Below are 27,886 nucleotides of genomic sequence, written 5' to 3'. Positions count from 1 at the left end.
ATTGAGATACCATTTGGCCTTAAAGCCTTTTCTATCTTCATCCTTTTCAAAGCTTCTTTCACTTTCAATATCGTAATCCTACAAATGTATCTATGACCTTCGCTCTCATTTATGCCAACGATTCCTTCTACTGCTATGTTCCTATAGTATTCGTCATTTACCAATTCTTGAAAATAAAAACTCTCCACCTTTCGTTGACCTCTTCATCCTTCACCATGACTTTTTGATCCTTACTCTTAATGTATTTAATATGGTCTAGATGCCTAAGCTTTTTCTCTCTCATTTTTGCTAATTTGTAAGACATTTTTTTCACTTTTTCTTGTTTCCAATTAACTCTATAGGTTATCATATGCCTTAAGTTTAGCCTTACTATTTGTTTAGTGTTTTTCTTAACATTTTTATATTCTTCTAAATTTTGATTATTTCTATTACCTTGCCAAGTTTTATTACATGATATTTTTTTGTTAATGACCTTCTAAACCTCATTACTCCATCACCAAATTTTCGTATCAGAATTTATTTTCCCTATAGATTCTCCTAAAATTTCTGTTGCCACTTTCTTAATACAGTTAGCCATCTCATTCCACATAACATTGACCTCATGTCCAGATTTTCATTTTCCTTCTTTAACTAATTTATTTCTAAATAAGTTTATTTTCTCATTTTTTAAATTCCACAACTTAGTTCTTGTACACTTATTAATTTCACCCTTCTCTTCCATGTACTGATGCAGACGTCCATAACCATGAGCCTATGTTGGGTAGTTAAACTCTCTCTTGGGATAACCTTGCAGTCTTTACATGATGGTTGATTTACTCTCTCAACTAGGAAGAAGTCTATCTAGCTTTTATGTGATCCACTGCCATAGGTTATGGAATGTTCATCTCACTTTTTAAAGTAAGTGTTTGCTATTGCTAGGTTGTAGGCCATAGCAAAATCTAGAATAGCCTCACCCATCTTATTTCTTTTCCCAAACCCATATCCCCTATGTACCCCTTCATATCCTCTATTGTCCTTCCCTCATGACCATTTAAGTCCCCTCCCAAAAAGGTCATCTCTTCATTTGGTATGTCTTGGACTATTCCATCCATGTCCTTCCAAAATTGTCTCTTAATTCGATCTTCTAATCCTACTTGTGGTGCATAAGCACTAATTATATTAATTATCTCTTCCCCTAATACAAATTTAATTAATAGGAGCTTATCACCTATTCTCTTGACATTAACTACTGTGTCTACTATTATGCCTACCCCATTTCTATTATTATCCTTTTTTGTATACCAAAGTTTATACCCAGTGTTTCAAAAAGCGCTAAGCGGGTCCTAGGCGGCCTGGGGGGTCTAGGTCGCCTAGTGCCTTGACGGGTGTCCAGAACTTGGGCGGCCCAGTTGAACCTAAATAAGGATTCTACAGTGCAGTTATGTCAGTATCAGTTATATATATTGCAGTACATAATTCAAATTATACTACATTTTAGCATTTAGCACACACTCCATAAACATAACCATAATCCATAAGTCGGTTCATACTCCATATCCAATTAAAACTTAAAATTTACGACCATCCAAATTATCAAACCAAGTTATCAAATAGTATCTCACCAGTACTGCAGTACACCACCATGAGGAAGAAAACAAAATTGAATTATGAAACTATGAAAGTAATACTTGAAGACTCAAAAGAATCTTCAATAGTTCAATACACAATACTTCAATCAAAGTTCAAACTTCAAAGTTTAATAATTATTCAACAATTAACATTCATCATCAGAAAATCTTGGGCCAGCTGCATTGGCATCATATTCATCGGAGTCGACGGGGTTGTCACCCTCCTCGACATATTGGTCGTCCCCGTCCTCCTCCGTCTCTTCTGAATCAGCCTCTTCTTCCTCCTCTTCCTCCATCCTTGTTCTTTGTGTAGAAGATCTAGTGGCCCTAGGAGGGTCCGCTGATGTCCCTGAAGCATCCGTGACCATGTCCCATGTCAATCCTTCATGCCCCTCGACCTCATTATCATCAACTAACCACTCCATAGCATGGTCCATATTTTTTGATCTGATGGGGTCTCTCTTATCTCTCTTAGCAAACTTGTCCTTCAAGAAACAATTTTACTTGACATAGACTAAGTCATTGGGCCTCTTTGATTCAAGCCTGTTCCTTTTCTTTGTATGAATATAATAAAATCAAATGAAAGTATGAAAGTAATTAAAATCTAATATCTATGGTTCATGTATTATTTATAAAATTATACAAATTACCCTTATGGCCTTACCCATTCAAAAGTACTCCAATTGCGCTCACAACCAGACGAAGAAGTGGTTAGGTTTAAGATTCGAATGGCCAACTTTTGTAAATTTGGAGAACTAAACCCATGTTGGCTCTACCAATGGGCTGCAAAGATATAGAATAAAATTATAAATAAATAATAAAATTACTTGATTACTTGAACTTGATGAACTTAAGAATATTATTAATACCTAGATCAATTTTGGCCCTTTGCCTCATCGCCATTGGACTTAAAAAAGACTTTAATGAGCACTTGTAATTTATCAGCTCATCAGCGCATATAATATCCTGCATATCAGGATCAAGGACTAGCACCTCTACACACTCATTAAATCCATTCATAATTGTGTCATTTGTTTGTATATCCTTATTAATATAACAAAAAGCTGGGTTCAAATAATAACCAGCTGCATGCAATGGCCGATGTAGCTGCCTATCCCACTTCTCATCAATAATCTCAAAAACGAGCTTGTAGCGGGTTTCTTCATTGTTGAAATTTTGGGCTATCTCTCTTTTACATTCTCTATAGCATCATATATGTAGCCCATAGATGGCGTGTCACTATCAACTATGTGAAGGACTTTGACAAGAGGAAAAAAAACCTTAACAGCATACCCTTCACCCCTCTCTAAAAAGGCTTAGAAAGTATAATATCTCTCACCTTTTTCCCAACCTGATCCTTAAACCACTTGCATGCTCTCCATTCAGAGATAAACATTTTCCTCAACTGCACTCTCTTCGAATGTATGCTATTTAGGCATAAGTACCAGGTCGCAAATCTCGTGATCCTAGGCCTCACAATCTCTTTCTTCTTTGTAAAGGTACGCATCATGCTGAGGGTGAGATGGTGGTTATAAATGAATTTTGTAACTAACTTGGCTTTCTTCACTGCACCTGATATCTTGGTTAAACCGCCAAGTGCCTCAAGCATGAGGTCTATACAATGTGCTGCACGTGGTGTCCAAAAGATTATAGGATAAGCTATGCGCAACAAATTAAATGCAGCAACATTAGGAGCAGCATTGTTTGTGACAGCCTGTACAACAAGATGCTCCCCAACCTCCTTGATTCCCTTCTCTATCACTTGAAATATGTAATGGGCATTATGGATATGATCAGAGGCATCAATAGACCTATAAGATACAGTCTCTGCCGGACAATTCACAAGCAATTCATCTGACTTCTTCTCTTCCTATCACTCCAAGCATCAGTCATAATAGAAACCCCATGCCCATGCATCCTTTTTAAGTTCTATAACTTCCTTCGTGGCACTCACTGCCATTTTTAAAAAAGGCTTTGAAAGCTCATATGGGATTGGGGGTTTCATCCCAGGGCCAAATTGGCCAACTGCCTCTATCGCAGCATCGAAGCTGCTTAAGCGAGCGGTATTGAAAGGGCTGCCTGCCTCATAAAACCATATAACAAGATAATACGCCGCTCTATCTCTCTCTTCCTTCTTAATTCTATTTTCAATGGTGGTTTGTTTTTTTGTTTTCTCTCCTGCAATCTCAGGGTTAGGCCGAGGTAAAAAACTATCCATAGAGCCTCTAACCCGAGGCTTCTTAGTTCGAGAACCAGAAGCAATTACAACTCCCTTCCCCTTTCTCTTAATAATGGATTGTTCAACCTCTTGACATCCCTCCCTTTCCTTATCACTATCATCATCATCAAAATTGACCCGAACCCCAGATCTAATCTTTGCTATTGAGGCAAATCTCTCATCTTTTTTCATTTTCACCATGTTCAAAAAATTGTTTATTTCCTCTTTAACATCAGCAGGAGTTTTTTTACATGGGGCAACATCCCCCCTGATACCAGCAAGATGTTTCTTGAACGGGTTTGTGCCCCCTTTTGTATCCTTTTCACGAAACTTGCATCTTATGCGATTTTTATCATTAGGATTTGGGTTATAGCCATATTTCCAACCGAAATCAGCACTCCTATTAGATCTCGAAGAAGACATCTCAAAAATAATGCAAATTACTAAAGCAATAAAAAAAAATCACTTACTTTGAGTTTGATTGCTCAATCTTCAAACTTCCATCTCATAGATGCTTTTAAATACTCAAAATCTTCTAAAAAACCCCTAATAACTTTGCAAAATTTCAAAAAGTAAATCTAATATCAATGGATGATGTTTTGATCGATTTTTGTTAACTTTGAGATACCCTTAGATTTTTGGGGGCTTTCTCTCTCGAAATTGGCTCCAACAAGTTTTAGGGTTCAAATGAATCTAAAACCCTAAATTTTGGCTCTTAAAAACAAAAACTAAAACAAATGACCAAAATTGCCCCTACCGAAATCAATTTGCGCCCCTGGGCGGCTGCCCAGGGTTGGGCGCCCGCCAAGGCTGGTTCCGTACCGCCTAGGCGGTGGCCCAGGGATCGACCACCCAGATTGACCACCTAGGCCTGGGCGATGCGCCGAGGCCTTTCGGACAGCCTAGGCGTTGAGCGGTCCGCTTTTTGAATCATTGTTTATACCCATCTATTTCTTTAGCTTTTTCTCTTTTCCATTTAGCTGTATTATATATCTAAATTACAGTTTTGAGGGAATTAATAAATAAGACTACTTATTTATCAAAAAAAAGAAAGAAATGAGACTACTTATCAATTTTAGTTGGATCAGGTGTAGAATGATGTGCTCGCTCTAGAGAGGAGGCATCGACGGCAAGATAATAGGTATTTTCTCCTCCTTTACTCCATTGCTTCTCTCCCATTTCTTTTTCCATTCTTTTTGTGAGGTGGGTGGAGTTTTGGAAACTTTGTACATGAAAAGCGGGTTTGGTAGAGTTGGAGGGACAGGGGGTAGAAGGAAGAAATATCAATATTTTGCTTGAGTTCAGGAAAAATTACAAACTTCTTATGGGCTGGTCGATTCCTTTTGATTAGGTTGACAATTAGATAAAGCTATTGGGAGAAAATTGATCGAGTTGATGCAATTTGAATATTAAGAACTGTTCTATGGACGGTTGGAAATAAAACACCAACTTTTTAATTTCTGATTGGAGAAAATACAATATTTCTAACCAGTTTTGTGGGCTGGTTTATTTTGATTTGCACCAGAAGGATAGAAGGACCATTACTGGTTCATTCCCCCAAAACCAGTCTGTGTAATTTGGTCCTTATTGCATTGATTCTTTGACTCTTAAGTATGCGTAAAGTACAGTACTTAGATTAAGTAATCAAATAGTTAACTTTCTAAAAAAAAATATATAATCAAATTCACCTCCCTTATGGTGCTGCAGGTACTTTACTTGTATCATGTAATCAAATAGTTAACTTTCTCAAAAAAAAAATATAATCAAATTCACCTCCCTTATGGTGCTGCAGTGATTAAAACTGACTCTGTTTGAGACTGCATGCAAATGCAGAAGTATCAGTATACCATGGAGTACTCTTTGTTGTGCTTTCTAGCCTCCAACACTCTTGTTTATGTTATCCGATAAAACATGTCGCTAGAAGAATTGAATTGATTCCCATTTACCCTCATATTCGATTAAAGAAATACCTTCTGATAACGTGGTTTAAATCATGCCTGCATAACGATGTTGGACAGTTAGTTCAAAAAATTGCCTTGAGTGAATCAACTGGGTCAAAAGGAAGTCTAATTTGGCTTTCCTAGATGGTTTTGTGGTGTCGTGGTGGTAGGTTGCTTAAAAAAGGAGAAATTAAGACTTATTTTAATAGCCTTTTTTCTTTAATAAGCCATGAATACCTTTGAATCTCTACTGTTAGAGAGGATTGTTTTTCTCTTGTTTTGTCAATGTTTTCATTGTATTAAAAACTATGCAAGTGAAACTGAGAAATCTTAGTAATGCCCTAACTTACTATGCAGTAGATATATAGTAAAATAGACAATGAATCATTGAGAAGGTTATATACATTTCTTTGGCAGATTGGTCTCCTTTAACGTTCCCACAAACTAGGTGGCGATGAGTGCTTGCATTCTTTTTTTTTTTTTGGATAATGATGAATGCTTGCATCTTGAAGGCTATCTTACCCATAGGGCTTATAGCATTTTTCAAATTGCAAGATTTGAGCTCTTGATTGGGGTTCTCAAGAGCGCATCCTGGCAAACACATCATACCACAAGGTTGGACTGAAGGGGGGGGATAGAAGGCACTTACAATGAGAGGAAGTGACCTTAGTTACGAGGGGCTCACAATGGAGCCCATATGAGTAGGTTAATGCGTTGACACCCACATATTCTTCATATGTTTAAAAGAAAAGAAGCAATAAATGCATATTGATAAAAGAAAGGAAGCAATAAATGCATATCCATCAAAAGAAAGGAAGCAATAGTTGTTTCCATAAGAAAAGGAAAGTCAACATCTATTCAAATCCAATTGTCAACAGTTTCAAAAACATATATTCAAATACACTATTTGTAAATATTTTAAGGAAAAAGGGATTATTATTAAATCTACATCAATCTCTCTCTCTCTCACACAGAGAGAGAGAGAGAGAGAGAGAGAGAGAGAGAGAGAGAAGGAGGGAGGGAGGGAGGGAGGGAGGGAGGGAGGGAGAGAGAGAGAGAGAGAGAGATTAAAATTCAATTTTCCTATAATCACATTAAATGGAGGGAATGATGGGTTCAATATTTGTTACCAATGGTTATGGGATTTTGATCCATTATCTTTTTTAATGTATGTACAAGTGAGAGAATGATCTCTCTCCCATCTTTCTCTCCCTATACATCTATAGTTATTTGCTTGATCTACCTCATGCTTGTTTTTTTGTTTTTTGAAATGAAGTGGGGTATTTGAAGAAATCGCAGGAATTATATGTAATTTTACCAAAATACTATTCTTACAATGTAGGATCATATAAATGTGTTTAGTAAATTATAATTTAAATTATTTTTTTAATATATTGATTTTGCAACGAAATTGTTTTCAAAAAGTTGCAATTAATCTTTTATTTTTTAAATTTCCCTTGTTTTATTATTTATGTAAAAGTGTCTTCGTGGCACTCCCAAACTATGGAACTCCTAGCAAGAGGTGATCCCCTGCTCCGACTTCCGATCCCTCAGCAGCTCCCGCCTCCAGCTACTATGAAATGAACTTGGGATCCATGTTGAAGGTCTTTCTATGAGATATCATGTGGATTGCTGGCTTTGTTGCTTGAATTCATGTGGATATGCCTTAACCCCATGCCTATATACATTTTGAATCAAATATGGGAGTCCTTTCCCAATGAGATTTAATTGGTCGTTTACTTCTCTATTTCAGTTTGATATTTGGATATGAATCCAATTATCTCTTTAAGTCCAATCTGTTTAAATCTAAAGAGGTACAAATACGAAAAATCCAATCTTCTGAATTCTGAGTTTACATTGCTCTCTGAGCAACCCCATAAACTAAGTGCGCCCCTTGACCCTATTGGCTATCTACCCCATTGGGATGCCCTGTGTGCCAATATCTCCCATTCATCATATGGTAGGGTGTGTTTGTGATGAGGATCACTTGACGTGGCTGTTTGTTGGTTTATCAAAAGTGCTTTCTCATACACTTTAGGAAATGCATCCTGTGACATTCGGGAGCCTAAATTTTGTTTATCGAGTTCTTGTGGCTTGTATACTGCCAGATATGGACATTCGAGATGTTCAGGTTCTGCACAAGGATGAGGCTTATATGAGACAAAGAGTTGCATGTGGTTAAAGCCTGCTGTCATCCACTCATCCTAATACATACTCTGTGTATGTACCACACATATTATATGAATGGCGTAGACTTTCCTATACAGGTGAAAGAATGGATCCTTGTTTTGTTTCACTACATGAGAGCGATTTGTTAGGCGATCTGAAGTGCAAGTGGAGATCCTTGACTGTGAAGAGGATAACATGAACTTGTTCTCCTCAGCACATCTCCTTAAGGCCATGGGCTGATGTGGCCTAGTTTGAAACATTGCTTCGGCTATGGTCAAGTCAAAGCTGAATAATGTTAGGCTTTACGATGACCATGGCCTCAACCTTGGGTTTGGTACCAGAAAGGTAGTGTATGCTTTAATCAGTACGAGCTTTCCTTTCAAACAAATTTTTAAAATGATTAAGAGAGTACGTGCACTGCATTTCCCGAAAAAAAAAGGAGGTACATGTTCTACTAATTATTTGTAAAAGTTTTGAGTTGTGAGGGCTCGTTGGTTTGAGCTAGATGAATTGGATAAGTTTGCATGGAGGGGTTGAATATTGTCCTGGTATAGGGTCTCGGGCATGTGAGAGAAGACTAGGAGAGATCAGATGTTCCAAGTTAGTCAAATGGAGACCTAGTATGGTCTCTTGATAGAGTAGGACAGGCTCCCGAGGGTTGCATGCCACATTTCCTTAAGTTTATGGTAGAGTGTTGGGGATGAAGCAACATGCCTCCACACATATTGATGCAGGAAGAAAATAAAACGAGAAGAATAACTATAAAAAAAGAACGGGGTTGACAGAATATATCCTCTCTCAAGGTCTGCAAGGGAATCCACCCCAACTCGATCTTTTTACAAGATCAAATTTACTCAATTCTCATTCTTGGATCTTTACAAAGCGGGAGCTTTCCCCTTTAAATACAACTGCATAATAAAATAAAATCAAATGTGCATCTCACTATTGGACAAGTGGGAGTGTTGGCATAAGGGGCATTCCTATAGGTAGGTTGTGCACCATAAAGGGGTGTGGGCCTCTCTTGATTTAGGAGATTGTTGTGAAACACTATTCTTATTCCATTAGCAATGTGCAATGGTCTCTCCCATTTCTATACCACACAATTTTGTGCCCCTTAGAGACAACTAAACAATTTTATTGATAATAAAAGAAACTGATGTAAGACACCGATCGGGGAAAGGGGACATAGTCATTAGACACTAATTTTGTTCCTTATTTACCATATCACACAATTTTTTTATGCTTTATAATGAGTTGTCTATAGATGAGCAAGGAAGAAACGGAGAGTGAGTGAAACCCGTTTATGTATAGAGGCCTTTCTCCTTCACTATGCAAGAATTTGGATTTCACTAGAGACAGTTGGCACCGCTCAGAGAACAAAGTTTGAAAGTTGAGACAGGCAGTAAACATTGTTATTAATGACAAGAAAAAATAGTCTTCGCATCTGGGCTCTGGATAGTTTGCTCAATTAAGTTTGATAAGAATATTAAGTGTGTTGTGATGGATATGCAAGTACAATTTACCTTAGGTTACATGATAGTGCTTACATTTCCATACTTATTGTTCCCAATTTGTCTTCTATAGGGAAAAGTCTACGACATGACTACGTTTTTTTTTTTGTAGTTCTATAAGAATGATGACCAAGAGAATAAAGGGGGATGGGAATGAAACATGGTTGCCAGAATCGTCCACCTTAGGTAGGAATTCTGGTTTGGAATAGTAATTCTGCCTTTATGTGAAGGAATCGCCATAGATCCTGATTCCTGGAAATTAGGAATCACGGTTCCACATTTTTTGAATCTCTTCCGATGTATTTAGAATATAGACTCCACCTCACCAAATTTTGCAATTCAGAGGCGCACAAAACCGTGATTCAACCAATATGAGACCTTGCTTCATTTTATGGTCTTAGAATGTTCTAAACATCATTTTGAAAATTTTGTTATTCAAATGTTAAGAAGTTGTTATTTAAACATTATTTGAAAATTTTGTTATTTATGGAATCCCTTCAAGAATTTGTATTAAATGTCTTATATTTTTAAATATGTTCTTAATAAATAAAATAATTTTATTTTTTTTATTCAATCTAAAAACTCTAGGAAAGTACTTAGTTAAGGTACTCGACTTTGTTTCCATCACTTGTGGAAAACTGTGATAAAGGGGACCAATACATTGATGCCAATGTTAAGGGTGGTCGTGTCAAAGACATCGATTCTAATAACAGTGGAGCCTTGGGTAAACATACTCAATATATGGAGTTCAATACTAATGAGTTCTTGCTTATAGATAATCTAAAACGTTAAATCACTTTGGAACTCATCTCTTAATAATTTCAGGCCTGGTCCCCGTAAGTTAGGAATCTCGATGCAAGTTGAGGGAACCTCGATTCTAACAAGGTAGGAATCTCGATTCCTAATGGATAGGAGTGTGATTCCAAAATGGTAGGAATCTCGCTTCATGTGATATGGCATTATATGGATGGTGATTCCAACTATAGGAATCAATTGGCCACTTATGATTCCGTGGTTCCGATTCCTGAAACGATTTGGAATCGTAGGCGTTTCCAATTACTATAGAAAGAAATGTTTGGCACGTGGAATGACATGATTGGTTATCGCAACAATAAGTTGGAATATGCTAAGTGAAGGAATAAGGGAGTTTAGAGGAAGGAAAGACTGTAGAGATATCAATGTTATATGGAATCATCGCCATAAATGACCGAGAAGTTATATGATACATCGTGATATTCAATGAAGCAAACTTAAAAAATATTTTTTTGATAGCAGAGAATAACAAACATGAAATACTTGTGTTTGGTGTTAGCCAGTAGTCTTAGCAAAGCAGAGAAAACATGAAAGCCCACAGGAGATGATAAACATATCCAAGATTTGTCGATTCATGATTTGTTTTGATTGAAGGGTCCTTCAATGCTCAGTTGCTTCATCAAATTTCAGCAAAAAAGAAACAAAGAACTATAGACTGTCAGGTAAATTGTAATGCAAATTTTAAACATTAAAAATCATAACTAAGACCAAATGACTAAGTGGCATTGTACTAATGGGGTCTACTAGTAGCCTTGGCACTTCCCAGAGGCATTGGCTAGATTGGCTTCATAGTAGTTGCTTATATTAGTTGGACTCATAGTTGTTGGAAACACCTGGGAACCCAAATCGTTTTTGGAGCTGGAATCGCGGCTGACTAGAAGATTTCTGTCTTAGGAATCGTTGTACGTACAATAGGAATTGCTAGGTACGAGATTCCTAGTTTTTGAGAATCGTGTTTCGACCGAAATAGATTCTGTCCTCCTTGGAATCAGGATTCCCATTCCCCTGGAATCGACACTCCAGGAGTCAAGATTCTTTAATATGCAAAATCGAGTTTCCGACATCTATGGAATCGAGTTTCTGACATATGTGGAACATAGATATGTTGTTGTTTCGAATTGTGATTCTAACATATTTGGAATCAAGTTTTTAAAGTATATAAATCAGAGATCAATGCTAGTTTGAGATCGATATTTACAATAATATGGACTATGGAATATGTTTGATCAACCCTACCAGGAATCAGGATTTTATTTTTATAGAGAAGGAAGCCACAAGCACATCTTGAGCCTCATCAACTTTAGAACCTATATTGGATGTCTCTTATTAGGTTTCCCGAATTTTAAAGTGATTGTGTTGACTATTGAACTTATGGTCATTATATACAAAAGACAAGTATTCCTAAATTGTGATTTTGGCTTCATTATTATAAGGGAAAAGTTTATATAGAGCCGAGGCTCTAAACAATCAAATTCGAGCCTACCTAAAAAATTTCACTAGAAGAGATTGTTTAGATGCCCAAATATCCTCAAATTCATCATCTCGACATCAAGATGCATGGACATGAGAAAAAAAATGGATTTCAAGTTTTGAAAATAGTGTATTTTGTAACGCACTTTTGGATCGTCAATTTTCATGATTTTCAAGTTTTCATAGATCTCTTGATCTACACTATTTTTTAAGCTTTAAACTTTATAAATAAAGATGAAAAATATATTTTAAGGCTATCAAAAACATTTCCAGTATGGAAACCATATTTCTCGACACTATTTGAAGGTAGGCTCTAATTTGATTGTTTAGAGCCTAGGTTTTATACAAACCACACCGTTATTATAAAGACAAAATAGGATTATGTCTACGCCATGCTTTTACTTTTAATTGTATGTGTTGTATTTATCAATTATATTTTAAATTTAAAGTAAAGGCCATCCAGGGTAGCACAAGTAAAATAATGAAACCCTGCAACCACTAGAAGCATTCGAAGGAAAATTTCTACTCCAATTGACATCGAAACAAGATTTAATTCTCGCTAGAATCCAAATTCGATATATTTGGGAACGTCTACCCGCAATTAATAGGTTCAAGTTTTCAAAGATGTGTTGGATAGAGATTCTGAAATTACGGAATCGAGTTTCCTTGGTTCGGATAAATGGTTTCTAAAGATGTATTGAATCGAGATTCTGAAATTAAGGAATCGAGATTCCGAAATTAAGGAATCGAGTTTCCTTGGTTCCGAAAACAGTTTTATAAAGATGTGTCGAATCGAGATTCCGAAATTAAGGAATCGAATTTCCTTGGTTCAGAAAAACGGTTTATGTGGAGATTCCTTAATGGAAACGTGGAATCGGGTTTTGGAACCAGAAACATGAGCTTTGTGGAGCGATTCCGGTAACTATGGTTGGACTGCCTACGTGTCTGGATAAGTACTAGGCCTTTTTTTTCCTTTAAGGTTTTGTAAAGGATGGTGTTGGAAGAAGAAAAAAGGTGGTAAAGAAGAGCAGGGGACTGGGGTGGGGGACTGATCCCTGCTTTCATCTCTAGCCTACTATTAAGGCCTCATTTGGTTCCCTGGAAATGGGTATCTTGGGGAGATGCTTCTCTTAGAATTGCTGTCTACTAGAATTGGTATCTCCTAGAATATATTTGTCTGTTGTTTGGGTTGATCTGGTAAGAGACCTGATAGATGCCTGTCCATTGTTTGGATTGCCTGGGAGATGTCTCTTGTAAGTTATAAAATGTAATTCTATAGTATTATATACTAACATTTATATTATAGTCTCTATATTAATTATATATTATAGTATTATATATCTATTATAATATGCGTGTTAATTATATATTGCTATATATATTAAAGCATTATGATATAGTATTATAATAAAAATTTTTATTGTATCTTATATATGTTATAATATTATATAATATCATATATATTATTATACATTATATATAAAAAATTATATAGTTATATATCCCAATCTATCCCGTGTCTCTTCTCTGGTTTGCAATTTCACTGTTGGGTGGAGTCGGGTCGCTTATTCTGGAAGGCCTCGATCTTTGCTCTAATCTGGTCTATTTGGATTGAGCGAAACAATCGTATCTTCCAAGGCATAGACAAGTCCCCGAAGTACCATTCGATCATATCAAGTCCCTAGTCTCTTTTTGGGCCTCTAATCACAAACTCTTCGAAGGCGTCCTTCGGTCTGCTTTCCAGCTCAATTGGCAACCTCTCCTACACCTTTCACAGCCCAGGGTCTGTCGGTCCTCCCACTGGTCGTCCTTCCCCAGCGCGGGATCCATCAAGCTCAAGTTTGATGGTTGTTCCCGGGGCAATCCAGGCCAGGCTGGTTAGGTGGTCTCTTCCGGAACAATGATGGCCACATTCTCGCGTCATTCTCCAAATCTATCGGTCATGATGATACCCAATCAGTGGAAGCCCTCGCCCTCCTTGAAGGTTTGCGAGTCTTCGTTTTGCACTTACATTGGTCTTGCCCCCTCATCACCGAAGGCGATTCCAGCAATGCCATCCGCTGGGCCTCAGCAGTAGTCCCCTACTTCTGGGCATTGGCGCTGATCTTTGAAGAAATTGCCCATCTCTGTTCGGGAATTTCTATCTCTTGGAGCCATGTTTGGCGCGAGAGTAGAGGCGGTTACCCTTGCGAAAGAAAGTGCCTCTATTAATTCGATTGTAAAAGAGTAGGACTGTAACCGGAAGGATTTGCCGTCTGTGTTTTCGAATTTTACTTTTTGTTCTGGCTTTCTCCTGGGTTCCATGCGTGGGATTACCCATCTATATTTGTTTTATTTTTGGCCCCGCCTTTGGGGGAACAAATGTTGTAGTAATCTCACATTAATAAAGAGTTAACAGTTTTAATGTTTTTTAAATATATAATTATATAATTATTATAATTATATAATTATTGCATACAATTATTATGTTAATTATTACAACTCTAGGCTTTGAGGTTCTTTTTTGGGGCAGACCTTAACCCACTCTAAAAAATATAACTTACAGCAAGTTTTTGGAGCCCTTGGCTCTCTTTCAATCTCCTGGAAGTGTTAATTCCACCTATTTTTATGGAATTGATACTTCAAGATTGGAATGTGTCAGACATTACGCACATGGAATGTATCAGACATTACGCACACAAAGAAGTTTGGATCTTTTCAGAGTGATGAGAGTTTACTTGAGGCCACCTAACTTAAACATACCCATGTATACGGCGAGAAAGTAACTAGTTATACATAGTGTATCATATGAGTTCACATGGATTGAGTTATAGAATCGATGATTTACTGTTTTTTGAGAGAACTACAAAGAGAATAATACATACGGAGGAACCCAGGGTTGACTTCTTAGCTCCTTCAGTTACTTGACTGCTGTGGGCAGTGCGGATTTTCTACAAGATAAACCTTATATGACTGTTGTTTCAGCTTATTCAAGAGGTTTCCAGGTTCTTGTAATTTTGATTTGATGAAATCTATGGTGAACATGTTGGTTGCTCTGTTTACAACTGGCATCTCCTGGAAATGTGACTTTTTGTCACTATGAGTGGTGAAATGAGTTGTTCTATAATTTGGTTTTCTTGAACTATTCTATTCAGTTTTTTAGTTTTTCTTTTTTATACATTTGATATTGTGTCTCTGGGGTTAATGTTTGTTTATTTGTTATAATTATGTAACTTGTAAGCGTCCTAACTTTTTGACGGCATGGAGAAGTTCCATGATGGAACTTCAATGAGGAGTTGCTCCAAGGAATCAAACCTTAAGAACTAAACCCAGGGCTTGAAATATAAGGAATTTATCAACTTTCATTTGCTTCATGTTCTAATGAGTGGAACGGGACTTACGTATTGCGGGAATACGTATCGGTTGATATAACTCATTGTCGTGGCCGTTCGAAATAAATTGAGATCACTGCTGTATGCCAGGGTATCGGATTGTTTGCTTGATTTAGTTTGCTAAGCCCTCGTTCCTTTCAGAAGATGTGGCCCTTTTGTACTTCTTAGTTATATTGAATAGCAATCCTTAGCATCTTGTGCTCTCTTTATGTGAATGTCGCTGGAGGGAATGCTTGAATACATGGCATTTGTGCGCTACTAGATAACCTAGTTCAGAACCTGGCCCCTTCAATACCATGTAAACAGAATATAGAAGTACTTCAAGTGGTAATATTTAAGTTTCCACAGTACAAAGTGAGGTAAATGCCCCATAAGATCCAGTAGGTTATCTAAGAATCAAATAAAAAATATACCTGGACAGACTACTGAGCTAATCTTAATGTTTTAGATAAAATTCGAAATTAGGAATATCTAATTCTGTGCAGAGTGGAGGAAGAGATACACATCCGATTATACCATGCATATAATATTTACTGGGTAACTTTGTTCTTATTGGTGTACCTCTTCATTTTCTGGGTGTACCTGTTTCTGGAACTGTCCCATTTTATGTATACCTCTTTCCGGAAGTTTTTACCCTCTTTGAGTTTTTGTTATGCACTGATTGCCCTGCAATTAAGAAGCGTTTCTTAGGGAAATCCAAAGCAGCATGAGTATCAACTGAAATTATACTGCATACACTTTAACTAAATGTTTTATACTTTATGTGTCGTCTTTACATCTCTTGGGTGTTTTGCGTGGCACACAAGTTGAACTACTTATTTTTAATTCTTCTTATCTTTTTTGGGTGCTTTTTCTCTCTGAAGTGTTGGGATTTTATTTGCAGGTCTGTAAATATTTTCTTGAAGCAGTGGAAAAGAAGCAATATGGCTGGTTCTGGGTTTGTCCTAACGGTGGGAAAGACTGTCATTACAGGCATGCTCTCCCTCCGGGATATGTTTTGAAGTCTCAAATGAAGGCTTTATTGGAGGAAGAGACGGAAAAGATATCTATCGAAGATGAGATTGAAAACCAGGTAATAAATCTGTTTTCTTGTTATAACAGTATCTGCCTTTTTATTGATTGGGAAAAAGAGAAAAGTTTGTGTTCTTTTCTTGGATGAAAGCATTTCCTTAGTGGCACAATATTTTATTGCTCCATGAAATTTGACAATGTTCGGCTATTCTCCAGCGTGCAAAAGTAACAACTACAACGCCACTTACTCCTGAACTATTCATGCAATGGAAGAAGAAGAAGTCAGAAGCAAGGGAGGCTAGTCTTGCTGCCTTGAGGGCTGAGAGAGCTAAGAATGACCGCATGAGGTAGTTTTTATCTTTTTATACAACGAATTTGGGTGTTAATACTATAGTCTTGCTGACTGTTTCAAATTTGGATCACCTATAGTGGTCGCGAGCTGTTTCTATCGGACGCTAGCTTGTTTGTGGATGATGCGGAGGCTTATGAAAAGTACCAAAGAGAAGAAGTATCTGATGTATCTGAGCCGAAGGTGAGGTTTCTGCTTTTAATAATCTGTCCTGGTTGTTTTTGGCTGCTATTGACAAATATGGACTGCATGCTTTTGCCCATTAATATATATTTATCTTTTCTTCTTTTTAATTTTGGGAAAATGGATGCAAGAATGTTGTTTAGATGACTATGATTTGGGGGCACCACAAGAACAAGGAAATGGTGATGTTGACATTAGACCATAGTTACCGGAATCTCTCACCCAAGGTCGTGATTCCTATTTCGGAATCTTGATTCAGTGATTCCTATTTTGGAATTCCGATTCTGCGATTCTGACAAGGAATCTTCACAAAATCCATTTCCATTGAGTCAGGAATCTTGATTCTTTATTTTAGGAATCTCGATTCCAATATTTATAGAATATCGTTTTTTAATATTTATTGAATCTCAATTCCGCAATTGTTGAATCTTGATTATGCATTTGTTGAATCTGGATTCCACATGTAATGATACTCCCCCCAACAAATTAGAAACACAATTATAGGGCCATGAACTACAAAATAAACAATTCAGAACCTATCAGAAGCATCTAAAACATAATTCCAAAGATATCAGAATCTCGATTCTGTATATGGAAGAATCTAGATTCTCGATTCTGTATATGGAAGAATCTAGATTCTATATGGGTCAATTCCAAATAAATCAGAAACACAATTCTAAAGAGGACAGAATCTCAGTTCCATATATGTAGGGTTCTAGATTCCATTTGGGTCGAATCTGGATTCCTATATAATAGGAATCTTGTTTTCCGTAGTTTCTCTTGTGCGGCTGTCAATTCTGAAAACATGAATCTTCTAGCCAACCACGATTCTGATTCCTAAGAGTCTTAGACGTTTCCCACAACTATGCATTAGACAGTGCAAGAAGTGAGGAAACCCATGGAGACGTGGCTGGCCATTGTTCTGGTTGCTCTTGAAAATTCCTCTGTCAACAGGTATCTTGGTTTACTTTTTATGGACTTGAGATTTTGAAAATTTGTCTGTTGGTATCGTCCTAGCTATGATTCAACTTGATTTCATGGTCACACACGAAATTCTGCTCTCTCTTGAACATGGTCCCCAGTTCCTACCGTAAAACTCGGGACTAACGAGCACTAAATGTGGCATTAAACCTGCAGTGTGTATGTCAAAAACGTGGATGTCTAATGTGATTACCATAGTCATGTTGAGTGCCTTCCCTAGGGGATGATCCCACTTCAGGAACAGGGTTATGCGTTCCCCGAGCTGATCCGCCTTGGGAGCTGACTACTTATTTTTTGGAATCTCAATTCCATTTTAACTTGGGATCATTATCCATGGTCATTAGATTTGGGATTTAGATGATTATTTTTTGATAACTGATATGTGACTAGATAAATTACCAATTATAAAGACGCTTATGTTCACTAACTATACTGCAGTAGTGTGTGTGCACGCCCTCACACACCTGCATGTATATATATGTTTCTTATATCTTTGATACTGATAGGAGATCAGAGATAGATCCAATGTTTCATATGTTAGCTTTTCTCAAAAAAAAGAAACCATTGTTTCATGAAGACCATCAAAAGACTATCATGTTCCGAGGATAAATGTCAATTCTCTTTCTTGTGATATGGTATTCTCTTACTATGGAATTTTCCATGGTGCATTTGTTATAATATTAAAAATGGAGTTATTTGTTTTAGTTTAGTAAAAATCTCACCCAATTTCACCCTATTTCAATGTCTTTGTATCTGTGTGCTTCTTAGTTAGCCCATTGGCTAACACTGTAGGAAAATGCCACCCCTCATTTTTTTTTTTGTGTCACACACACACATGGATATTTTACTGGTCACACCCCTCAAAAACAAGAGGTTACATTTAGAGAGAGGTGTGAATGGTTTATTTACCGAAAATAACCCTTCTTCAATATAGCCATAATACAATTTTGAAGGGCATTTTAGTAAATGAAAAATAAAAAATTTAGGAAAATTGTTTCATGCGGGCTGGACTGCATGACTACATATGCAGTCCAAAAAGTGTAAAGCATCTATCTTAAAGATGGATGCAAGTAGGTGTTCCATCTAAAAACAATGGAAACTAATGGTCCAAATGTTTTCTTACTAGAATTATTATTTCTAGTTTTTAAAATTTATTTATTTATTCTTATTCATGATCTCCATGTTAGAGATTACATGTCCTTAAAAATTAAGTGCAAAAATCCATCTCAAAAATAGATTTATTAATAGGCCCTTATTTCTACATATGTGGGCTTGGCCGCATAGAAACCGGGTCCAAAAATTAATTAGGTAGGCTCACCAGTGGCCTTTCTTCCTCATTCCCACTTTTCTACCTGACTTCATCTCCTCTCTCTCTCTTGCCATCATCGCAATCTCTTTTCTCTCTCTACAGGTCTCTACCCTCTCTAGTTCCATAGAATGGAGTAAACTGATTAATCTTTGTCAGAGAGAGAAAATGGAAGCCATCTTTTGCCATCTTTTCTCCTTAGGTTTCAGCCCCATTTTTTTTTTTTTTGAAATCTTCTTTTTCTCGACCCAGAACACCTGCCCCCCCCCCCCTCGCCCCCCAAAAAAAAAAAAAAAAAAGCTGTCTATTTCTGTCCCATTTCTGCTTCTTCCCTCTCCCAAATTTCCCCAGATGACCGCATTCACCACAACTGAACATTCTCTCGTCTCTCTAAATTCAAAATCCACCTTCTCTCTCTCTAAAGCTCCATTTCTCCTATATTCATTGACCTGCTACAAGGAAAATGAAATTGGTTGGTATTAGCAAAAAGTACAGCTTGAATCTACAGAAGAAATAAGACTTGTAGAGAAAATTGGCGAAGAAGAAAAAATACAGTGAACTACTGGAAGTTTGAATAATGTATTCTTCTTCCAGCATTATCATCTAGTTGAATCTATGAGGTGCTGCAATTCATCTAGATGACAATGCTAGCAATGACATTCATCTAGATGACAATGCGACCAATGACCAAGAGAAAATAACATGCTAAAAGCAATTGAACCACGAGCACCTTTATATCTATTTATATTTTTTGGGGTAAGTAAATACCTTTATATATTCAACTAGCAACAGAAGGATAACTGTCATTCACTAACTCATAAGCCACTAGGAAAGGTAAAGTCATCACAGTTCAAAAAAAACAAAAATAGTAAAGTCATCCAGAATAACATATAAAGGTCATGTACACAAGCTGAAAATTTCCGCTGATATAAAAAAGGAATACTCTTCATATTTAGTTTCACCACCTGTACCCCCATAGTTGCGGGGATCTTCGTCAAGGGGTGGTGATGCCCTCTTGGAATTTTGATCTGGCTGTCCTGGGGCTGGAACCCAAGCAGTACTCGCTTCCTCCCACCAAGGGATCTCGATCTCTACCTATTGGGATCTCAGTTTCTAACTTAAAGGGATTTCGATCCTTGACTGCAAAGGATCTTGATCCACTCCTCCAAATTGTCTACTTAATTGATGATTTTTATTATTTCATATTATTTCAAAGTGCATTATAATGATGGAATAATTTCATACATTTGCTTTATTCTTTTCATCTTCATTTGGAACCTATAATGAATAATAAAAATATTCTCTTAGATTTTGTAATGCTTTTTGTGTCATTTCATGCATTTAATGCATGTCACTTCAAATATTCCCTAAAAGTTTTTCCTTGATTTTTAATTATTAATATTTTGTACATCATATTTTTTTTACACAGTCTTTTCACCATTTCAAAAGTGTCTATTCAATTGACGATTTTTTTTATGTTATATTACTTGAAAGTGTATGAGTAATGACATTTTTCATTGAGTTATTTATTCTCTTAATTTTCATCTAAATGCTTTTGTTTATATTATAAATCTTATCTTGGATTCTGTAATGCCCTTTATGTGTTAAACATCAATTTAATGTCATTTTATGCATTCATTGTATCTCACCCAAATCTCCCCAAATATCGATCATTTGCTTGTGTCTACAGACTCTTAACCGTACTCTTTCATGGATTTCATTATTTTTTATTGGACTTTCTAGCTATAAAGTTCTTATTAGCATGTGTTCAGCATATTGATAATGCTAAAAGATTGATTGTTCATTCTTTTATTTTTAAATATCACTTCTGAAAAATTTGATAATACATATTTGTAAGTATATGCATGCACATACGTTATGGTTATCATTATGGTAATTGCAATATATGTATAGTAACAACTGAGGATACTGTAAATGTATGTATAAATTGGAATAATTTACACACACACACACGTATAAATTGGAATAATACACACACAATATATATATATTTATCAGAATCTCTTGGTCCGAAAGGTGAAGCTTTTATGTCTTGTTTTTTCTCCTATTTATGGTATTAGAGCTAGTTTTATTCAGTAGAAAACTGAACCAATTTGTACATTTATCTGGTTAACATACCTAAAGTCGTTGTGATCCAAAGACCACCGGGAGCGAGGAAGGCCATAAGGTGCAGGGACTGTTTCCGGTTGACTCAGGGAAAGAAAACTAAGATAAAATGGCTAATTTGTTTAGAACACTATCGAATAGAACCCCTTCTGGTAGTTCTAGTAATAATACTCTACGAGTAAATAATAGAGAAGAAATAATAATAGATAATATTGAGAAACAATTGCAAAATTGGAATATTTCAAAGGTCCCTACAAATGATATTTATAAAAGGGGAACATTTGAGTTTAAAAGCAGTTTTTCAATAAAAAAAATTGAAGAAACTTTCTCAGTTATGGAAAATCAAGATAGCTTTCAACTCTTTTCAACTAGAATGATTGCAGATCATATAAAAAGGGGTTATAACTATCTTCATATAGGTCTTGTACAAATAGCAGTAAAACCATAAACTAGAGAAGGATTAAACAATTCGGTTTTACTCTGTCTAAGAGATAGTAGATATAGAAGATTCAGTGACTCTCTTTTAGGGATTGTTGAGTCAAGTGTCTGTAATGGACCCATATATTTCAACTGCTTTCCAAATTTTTCTGTGTCCTTATCCGATCCAAATTTATTAAAAGTGCTAACCCTTAACCTTAAAACTCAAGGTTTTGACATGGACCCTGGATCCCAAAATTTGGTTTTTGTTATAGAATTTGTTATAAGGTCATGAACACTCTTTGTCCTAATGCAAGATTAATGAATAAAAAGGGACAAATAATACTTTTTCAAACAAATATGGAAAAATTCAATCTTGTTACGCCTAAAGCTATATGCTGGAAGCAGGTAAACTTACCAGAAAATTGGTCTCTACAAACTGAGACTCGTTTACCTATTCCCGAAAATAAAGAGCTTGAACAAATAATTGAATATCCAAATGGAGAAATTGAAATTCAATTTACATCCCTTAGAAGAACTAGATTGAGTATTCCAAATATTGTTTTAGCTCATAGGCTGCATGCCAGGAATACTGTACCATCAACTTATACTCCTTCTAGAAGTTCGACTTCTTCAGTACCTCATTCTAATTATTCAAAAGCACATGATGACAAAATCATTTTAGAAGGATTAAGAAAAAATGAAAAACTGGTACACCATCCAGTTTAAACTGTAAATACTCACAGTTCTTCTCAGACTGAGCTTGATGAGCCAACCATGTCTGAATTCGATTTCGAAGTTCTGACAATTCAAATCCAAGATAAGTTTGTCATAGATAAAGAATGAGTAAAAAAGATTTTTTGTCTGAAGAAAATAAACAAATAAATGGTTCCTCAAAGAATTTAGTGAAAGACTAAAAGAACTCTTTCATAGTAAATTCAATAAATTTATGATACAACATAAAACAAATATAAATTTTTTTAAATGACTTAGGTATATCCTTAAAAAAGAAGGAATAAAATACCCAGAATTTCAGGATAATAGTACTAGAATATTAATACTGTCCAAAACACCTTTCAAACCTTTCATACAGTTAAAGGAGAAAACATTGAAGCTATCCATCCTCTTAAAACTAGTCTAAACCTAAAAGGAGAAAAACAAGACATAAAAGCTTCACCTTTCAAAATTGGACCAAAATATTCAGATAACTAGATGGCTAAAATTGAAGCCATACCCCATATAATAGAACAAAATAATTATACAAATCTATTCCTACAGACTATAGGGAAACAGACCAATAGAATAGAAATCGTCTTAAATAAAATAAAACCTCAAGAGAAGAAAGAAGATAAAGAAAAGAGTGCAGTTTTATTCAAATTGCCTCCGAGTATTGCTGCAGGAAAATTTAACCTGCAAGGAGTTAAAAGGAAAGAAGATAATAAATAATTGGTAGATGAGCTGATGAAAAGATTTGAAAAATTAGACATTAAAGAAAAATCAGGTAATGTCCAAGTGCTTCAACAAGAAAAATTTTCTTCTGATCTTGAAATATCTAAAATAGAAGAAGCTTTTAAGCCAGAAAGCTTGGAGCTTAATAGGATTGACTATGGGAAAAAGACTAGGGCTGTAGCCCCAACAAGAATGTATTATCCTAGGCCCACTCTTGTAAATCTACAAATAGAAGATGACCTCATTACTACCTCAGTCTCCTATTCAAGACGATCTATAGTAATTGGAATATTGATGGGATGTTTGAGAATCAAATTCTCGATCTCATGAAACATATGACTATGTATGCCATCGCATGTAAAGCAAGTGGAAATTAAGACCATGAAATTGCTAATGCCATTATATGTGGGTTTACTGGATGGCTTTGAGGATGGTGGGATTTTCATATGGACGAAGAAGCAAAAAATCAAATCCTAAATGCTACTAAGTAATGAGCTGTTAAAAGTGAGGTAGGACCAGGACATGTCCTTGAGAATAGTTATTGATGGAGATGCAGAAAATACTCTAATATATACCATCACACTTCACTTTGTGGGGAGTACGACTCTTTTATCAGCTAGATCTGAGGATCTACTTTCAAATCTTCATTGTCCAACTCTCTCATAGTTCAAATGGTATAAAGATGTATTTTATTCCAGACTGCTATCTAGAGAAGATAGTAAAGCTGACCATTGGAAGAAAAATTCATTGCCGGACTTCCTCATTTATTTGGAGAAAAGGTTAAAATAAGATTGAAAAATAAGCATGGAGGAATTATTCCTTATTCTTTGTACACTCTTAGAGAATTATCAGCAGAAATATGTGTTGAAGGTCTTGCTTTATGCACAGACTTAAAATTGAAAAGACAATTGGAGAAACAAAGAATGACGGGGAAAAAGGAATTGGGAGATTTTTGTGAGCAACTCGGCTTTAATACAATACCTACTTCCAAGTCCTCTCACAAATAGAAATTTAGAGACTCTAGAGATTCTAGAAAGATAAAGTCTAGATATTCAAAAGGAAAGAAAAATACCTTTCCTAAGAAATTCTTACAAGCTCACTCCTTTAAACAAAAGGGAAAAAGGAAAATACGAGTTTGCTATAACTGTGGAAAAGTAGGACACTATAAAAATAAATATCATGTGAAAAAGAAAATAAATGTTTTAGAAATAGACCTTGAAATAAAAAAGCAATTATTTGATATCCTCTTAATTAAAAGAGATGATTCTGAAGAATCTTCTGACTCTGATGAAGAAATGCCCATCGGAGAGATAAATGATGAAGAATTGATTTTCTCCAGTTCAGACTCTGAAACAGATTCTGAAGAATAAATTGTCAGTGCAATTGTTTGAAAGACCTAAACTTAAATACTCTGACCAAGGAAGAAAATCTCATAATTGGCCTAATTGATAAAATAAGTGACCCTGAGGCTAAAAGAGAAGCCTTAATTCATTATATCAACATGGCCAAAGAACCTTCAAGTTCTCTTGCTCCTAAACCAACTCTAGTTCCTACTAATGAAGATTACAGCTTTAGTGATATTTTGAAAAGGGTTCAAAATAAAACTCAACACCAAAAAGAACCTACAATTCATGATCTAAAAAATGAAATAAATGAGGTCCTGAATGAACTAATAACTCTAAAAACTAGAGTATAAATTCTTGAAGTAGCAGCCACTAAAAATGAAAGTGGGAATGAAAAAGAAAATTCTGAAGAAGAATTTAATAATATAATGCATGATTATAATCACAATCTGTTACCACCCAAAATGGAAGATACGCTTCCAAGAGTAATAGACGATCCACAAACTTCCAGTAATTGTAATATATTAAGAAAAATACAAGATTATAAATATGTAAACCTTCTGAATAAAGTGATAACCCAAAGACGGTTTACCATCATAAAAATAGTGGTACAAAAGGAATTCACTTTTCAAATTACTGCTCTTATCGATTCAGGAACCGATCTAAACTGTATAAATGAAGGATTGGTTCCAACCAAATATTTCAGCAGAACAACCCAGGTTTTGAATACTGCTGATGGTAGTGAAATGATAATAAAATATAAACTATTTGATTCAACAGTTTGTAATAATGGTGCATGCTTTAAATTTCATTTTATAATGGTTAAAGGATTGAGCCAGCCTATGATACTTGGAACTCCCTTCTTAAACATGTTTTATCCCATTAAAATTGACAATGCTGGGATAAAAGCTGATATTGAAGGATATGAAGTAAAATTTGACTTTATTGATAAACCAAGAATTCATGAAATAAATAGTATCAAAAATAAGATTTCTGCAAAAGAAAGATTTCTCTTTCATTTAAAAAAAGAGGTTCAGTATAAAACTATTGATGAAAACATTTCTACAAATACAAAGTAAAATAAATAACTTCAAAACAATATTGGAAAAAGAAGTTTGTGCTGAAATCCCTAACGCTTTTTGGAATAGAAAGCAACACATTGTGGAACTTCCTTATGAACCAGGCTTTAACGAACAGAAAATTCCAACTAAAGCCAGGCTAAGACAAATGAATAGCAAACTCTTAGAAATTTGTAAAACTGAAATACAAGAACTCCTCGACAAAAAACTAATCAGAAAAAGTTCTTCACCCTGGCGCTGTGCACCTTTTTATTGAGAAAAAGTTTCGGAGATTGAAAAGGGAGCCCCACGCCTTGTTAGAAATTATAAACCCTTGAATAAGGTTTTGAGATGGATTCGCTACCCTATTCCAAATAAAAGGGATCTCCTTGATAGATTAATCAATGCCTGTATTTTTTCAAAGTTTGATCTAAAATTAGGATATTGGCAAATTCAAATTTTGGAAAAAGATAAATATAAAGCAACATTTAATGTTCCTTTCGAGCACTTTGAATGGAATGTAATGCCTTTTGGGTTAAAAAATGCCCTTTCAGAATTTTAGAACATTATGAATGACATTTTTAATCCATATACTAAATTCATTATTGTCTATATTGATGATGTCCTCGTACATTCTGATAATATTGACCACCATTGGAAACATTTAAATATATTTTTAAAAGCTATAAAAAATGCCGGACTAGTTGTTTATGCAAGAAAATAAATCTTTTTAAAACAAAAATTAGGTTTTTTGGGCATAGTATCTTTCAAGGAAGGATAATTCCTATCGATAGGGCAATTGAATTTGCTTCCAGATTTCTTGACATCATAAAAGATAAAAAAAATTACAGAGATTTTTAGGATGTCTAAATTATATTTCAAATTTTTATAAAGATTTAGCCTTAGATGCTAAACCTTTATTCCAGAGATTAAAAAAGGTTCCTCCAGAGTGGACTAATGAGCATACTATGGCAGTCAGAAAATTAAAACAAAAGGCCAAAGAATTACCCTGTTTAGCTCTATCCAATCCTACAGCTTTTAAGATTATTGAAAGAGATGCTTCTGAAATAAGATTAGGAGGTATCCTTAAACAGAAAATCCTAGATGAGGAACAACTTATACGCTTTACCTCTAAAGCTTAGAATCCGACACAACATAGCAAAAATACATTGTGTCACAAAATTTCAAAGGGACCTACTTAACAAAAAATTCCTCATACAAACTGATTGCAAATCAGCCAAAGACATTTTAGAAAAGGATGTCAAAAATCTCATCGCCAAGCAAATTTTCGCTCGATGGCAAGGTATTCTTTCTGATTTTGAGATATTGAACATATTCAAGGGAGAAATAATCATCATCCTGACTTTTTGATTAGAGAATTTTTGCAGGGAGGGAAGGAGAAGCCAACAGCCGATGGATATAGTCCTTAGCTCAGGAAAAGGCCTGATTATATATAATAATCCAGGACAACACCTGGCTAGAAATAGTTCTAGCCTAGGAAAATCCTTGGCATCCTCATCAAATCCGAATGCTTTAATAAAAAAGCAAGCTCAAGATATTCAAATATCTCCTCAACAATCCCCTCTATGCTACAATAGTCCAAACCCTGATAGAACTCCATTTCTTGATATAGCCTATATCCCGCTGATCATAATAGAAAATGAACACAGGGAAAAAGACCTTGTTGAATTAGCCGCCATATATCTGCGCCATCATCTACATCCTAATATAGAAGAAAGATGTAGAAAATGGTATGAAGCTATTTTAATGGAACCAGGTCGGTGTCAATAGTTCACCACTATAGAAACAATGACTCGGAAATAACATATTCAAAATTCCAAATACATAAGATTATCACTTATAATGACTGGGGTTTGAATCCCTTAAAATCAAGGGCACTAAGTACCAAAGGATTTAAAATCAAATCCTATCATTATTTTGAATATATTAAGGCATGGGACGAAGTCTTTGCCTACCAGAATGCAAAAAATACACACAGCTGGTATGTGCAGTTTAAAATAACTGAGCCAATAGAATTTCCAAACTGGTTTAAAAGTTGGTTCTTGTTATGGGGATCATTAAGCCAAATACTTCCAGAAAAATTCCAAATATCACAGAGAAAATTCTTTGAATATAATAAAGCTAGTATAAAACAAAACTATCACATATATTTCACGACCTTATATCAGGTTCCCTGGATTTAAAATGGTCCTACCAAATTTCTGAAGATGATTCAGACTGGTGGGATTATATTCCAGAACTACAAAGGCAAATTTCAATTAAATGGTGGGACAATTATAAGAATGATTCTTTAGATCCGAGAAAAATTTGTATGAAGGCAATTCCGAACTCTTCACCAAAATCAGACATGGGATTCTCCGGCTACATTGCTCTAATGCAACAGAAAAATCCACTCTGTCAAAAGCAAAGCTTAGGAGAAAATTACTCTTTGCCCTGGAAGAAGAAGTAGAAGTTAAAATACCAATTTCCTCAAATGATACAGAACCGAAGATTTGGATCCTCCAAATGAAGATGATTGTATGGGGATATTTTTCCAACTAAA

At 35.5% G+C, this 27,886-nt stretch overlaps 1 protein-coding gene across 1 annotated transcript in view; it reads left to right on the top strand.

Moving 5' to 3' along the window:
- Positions 1 to 27,886, top strand: part of LOC18423638 (Zinc finger C-x8-C-x5-C-x3-H type family protein) — a 41,826-nt gene that overhangs the window by 8,918 nt on the left and 5,022 nt on the right. The window contains exons 5-7 of the mRNA XM_006828237.4: positions 15,983 to 16,171; positions 16,327 to 16,457; positions 16,540 to 16,642. Coding sequence (XP_006828300.1) covers positions 15,983 to 16,171; positions 16,327 to 16,457; positions 16,540 to 16,642 — 423 coding nt within the window. The remainder of the gene's footprint in view (positions 1 to 15,982; positions 16,172 to 16,326; positions 16,458 to 16,539; positions 16,643 to 27,886) is intronic.

Source organism: Amborella trichopoda, chromosome 8 (assembly GCF_054954075.1).
Source record: "Amborella trichopoda isolate Santa Cruz 75 chromosome 8, AtrichopodaSantaCruz75HAP2 v2.0, whole genome shotgun sequence".
NCBI lineage: Eukaryota > Viridiplantae > Streptophyta > Magnoliopsida > Amborellales > Amborellaceae > Amborella > Amborella trichopoda.
This window is presented reverse-complemented; position numbering and strand designations above follow the sequence as displayed.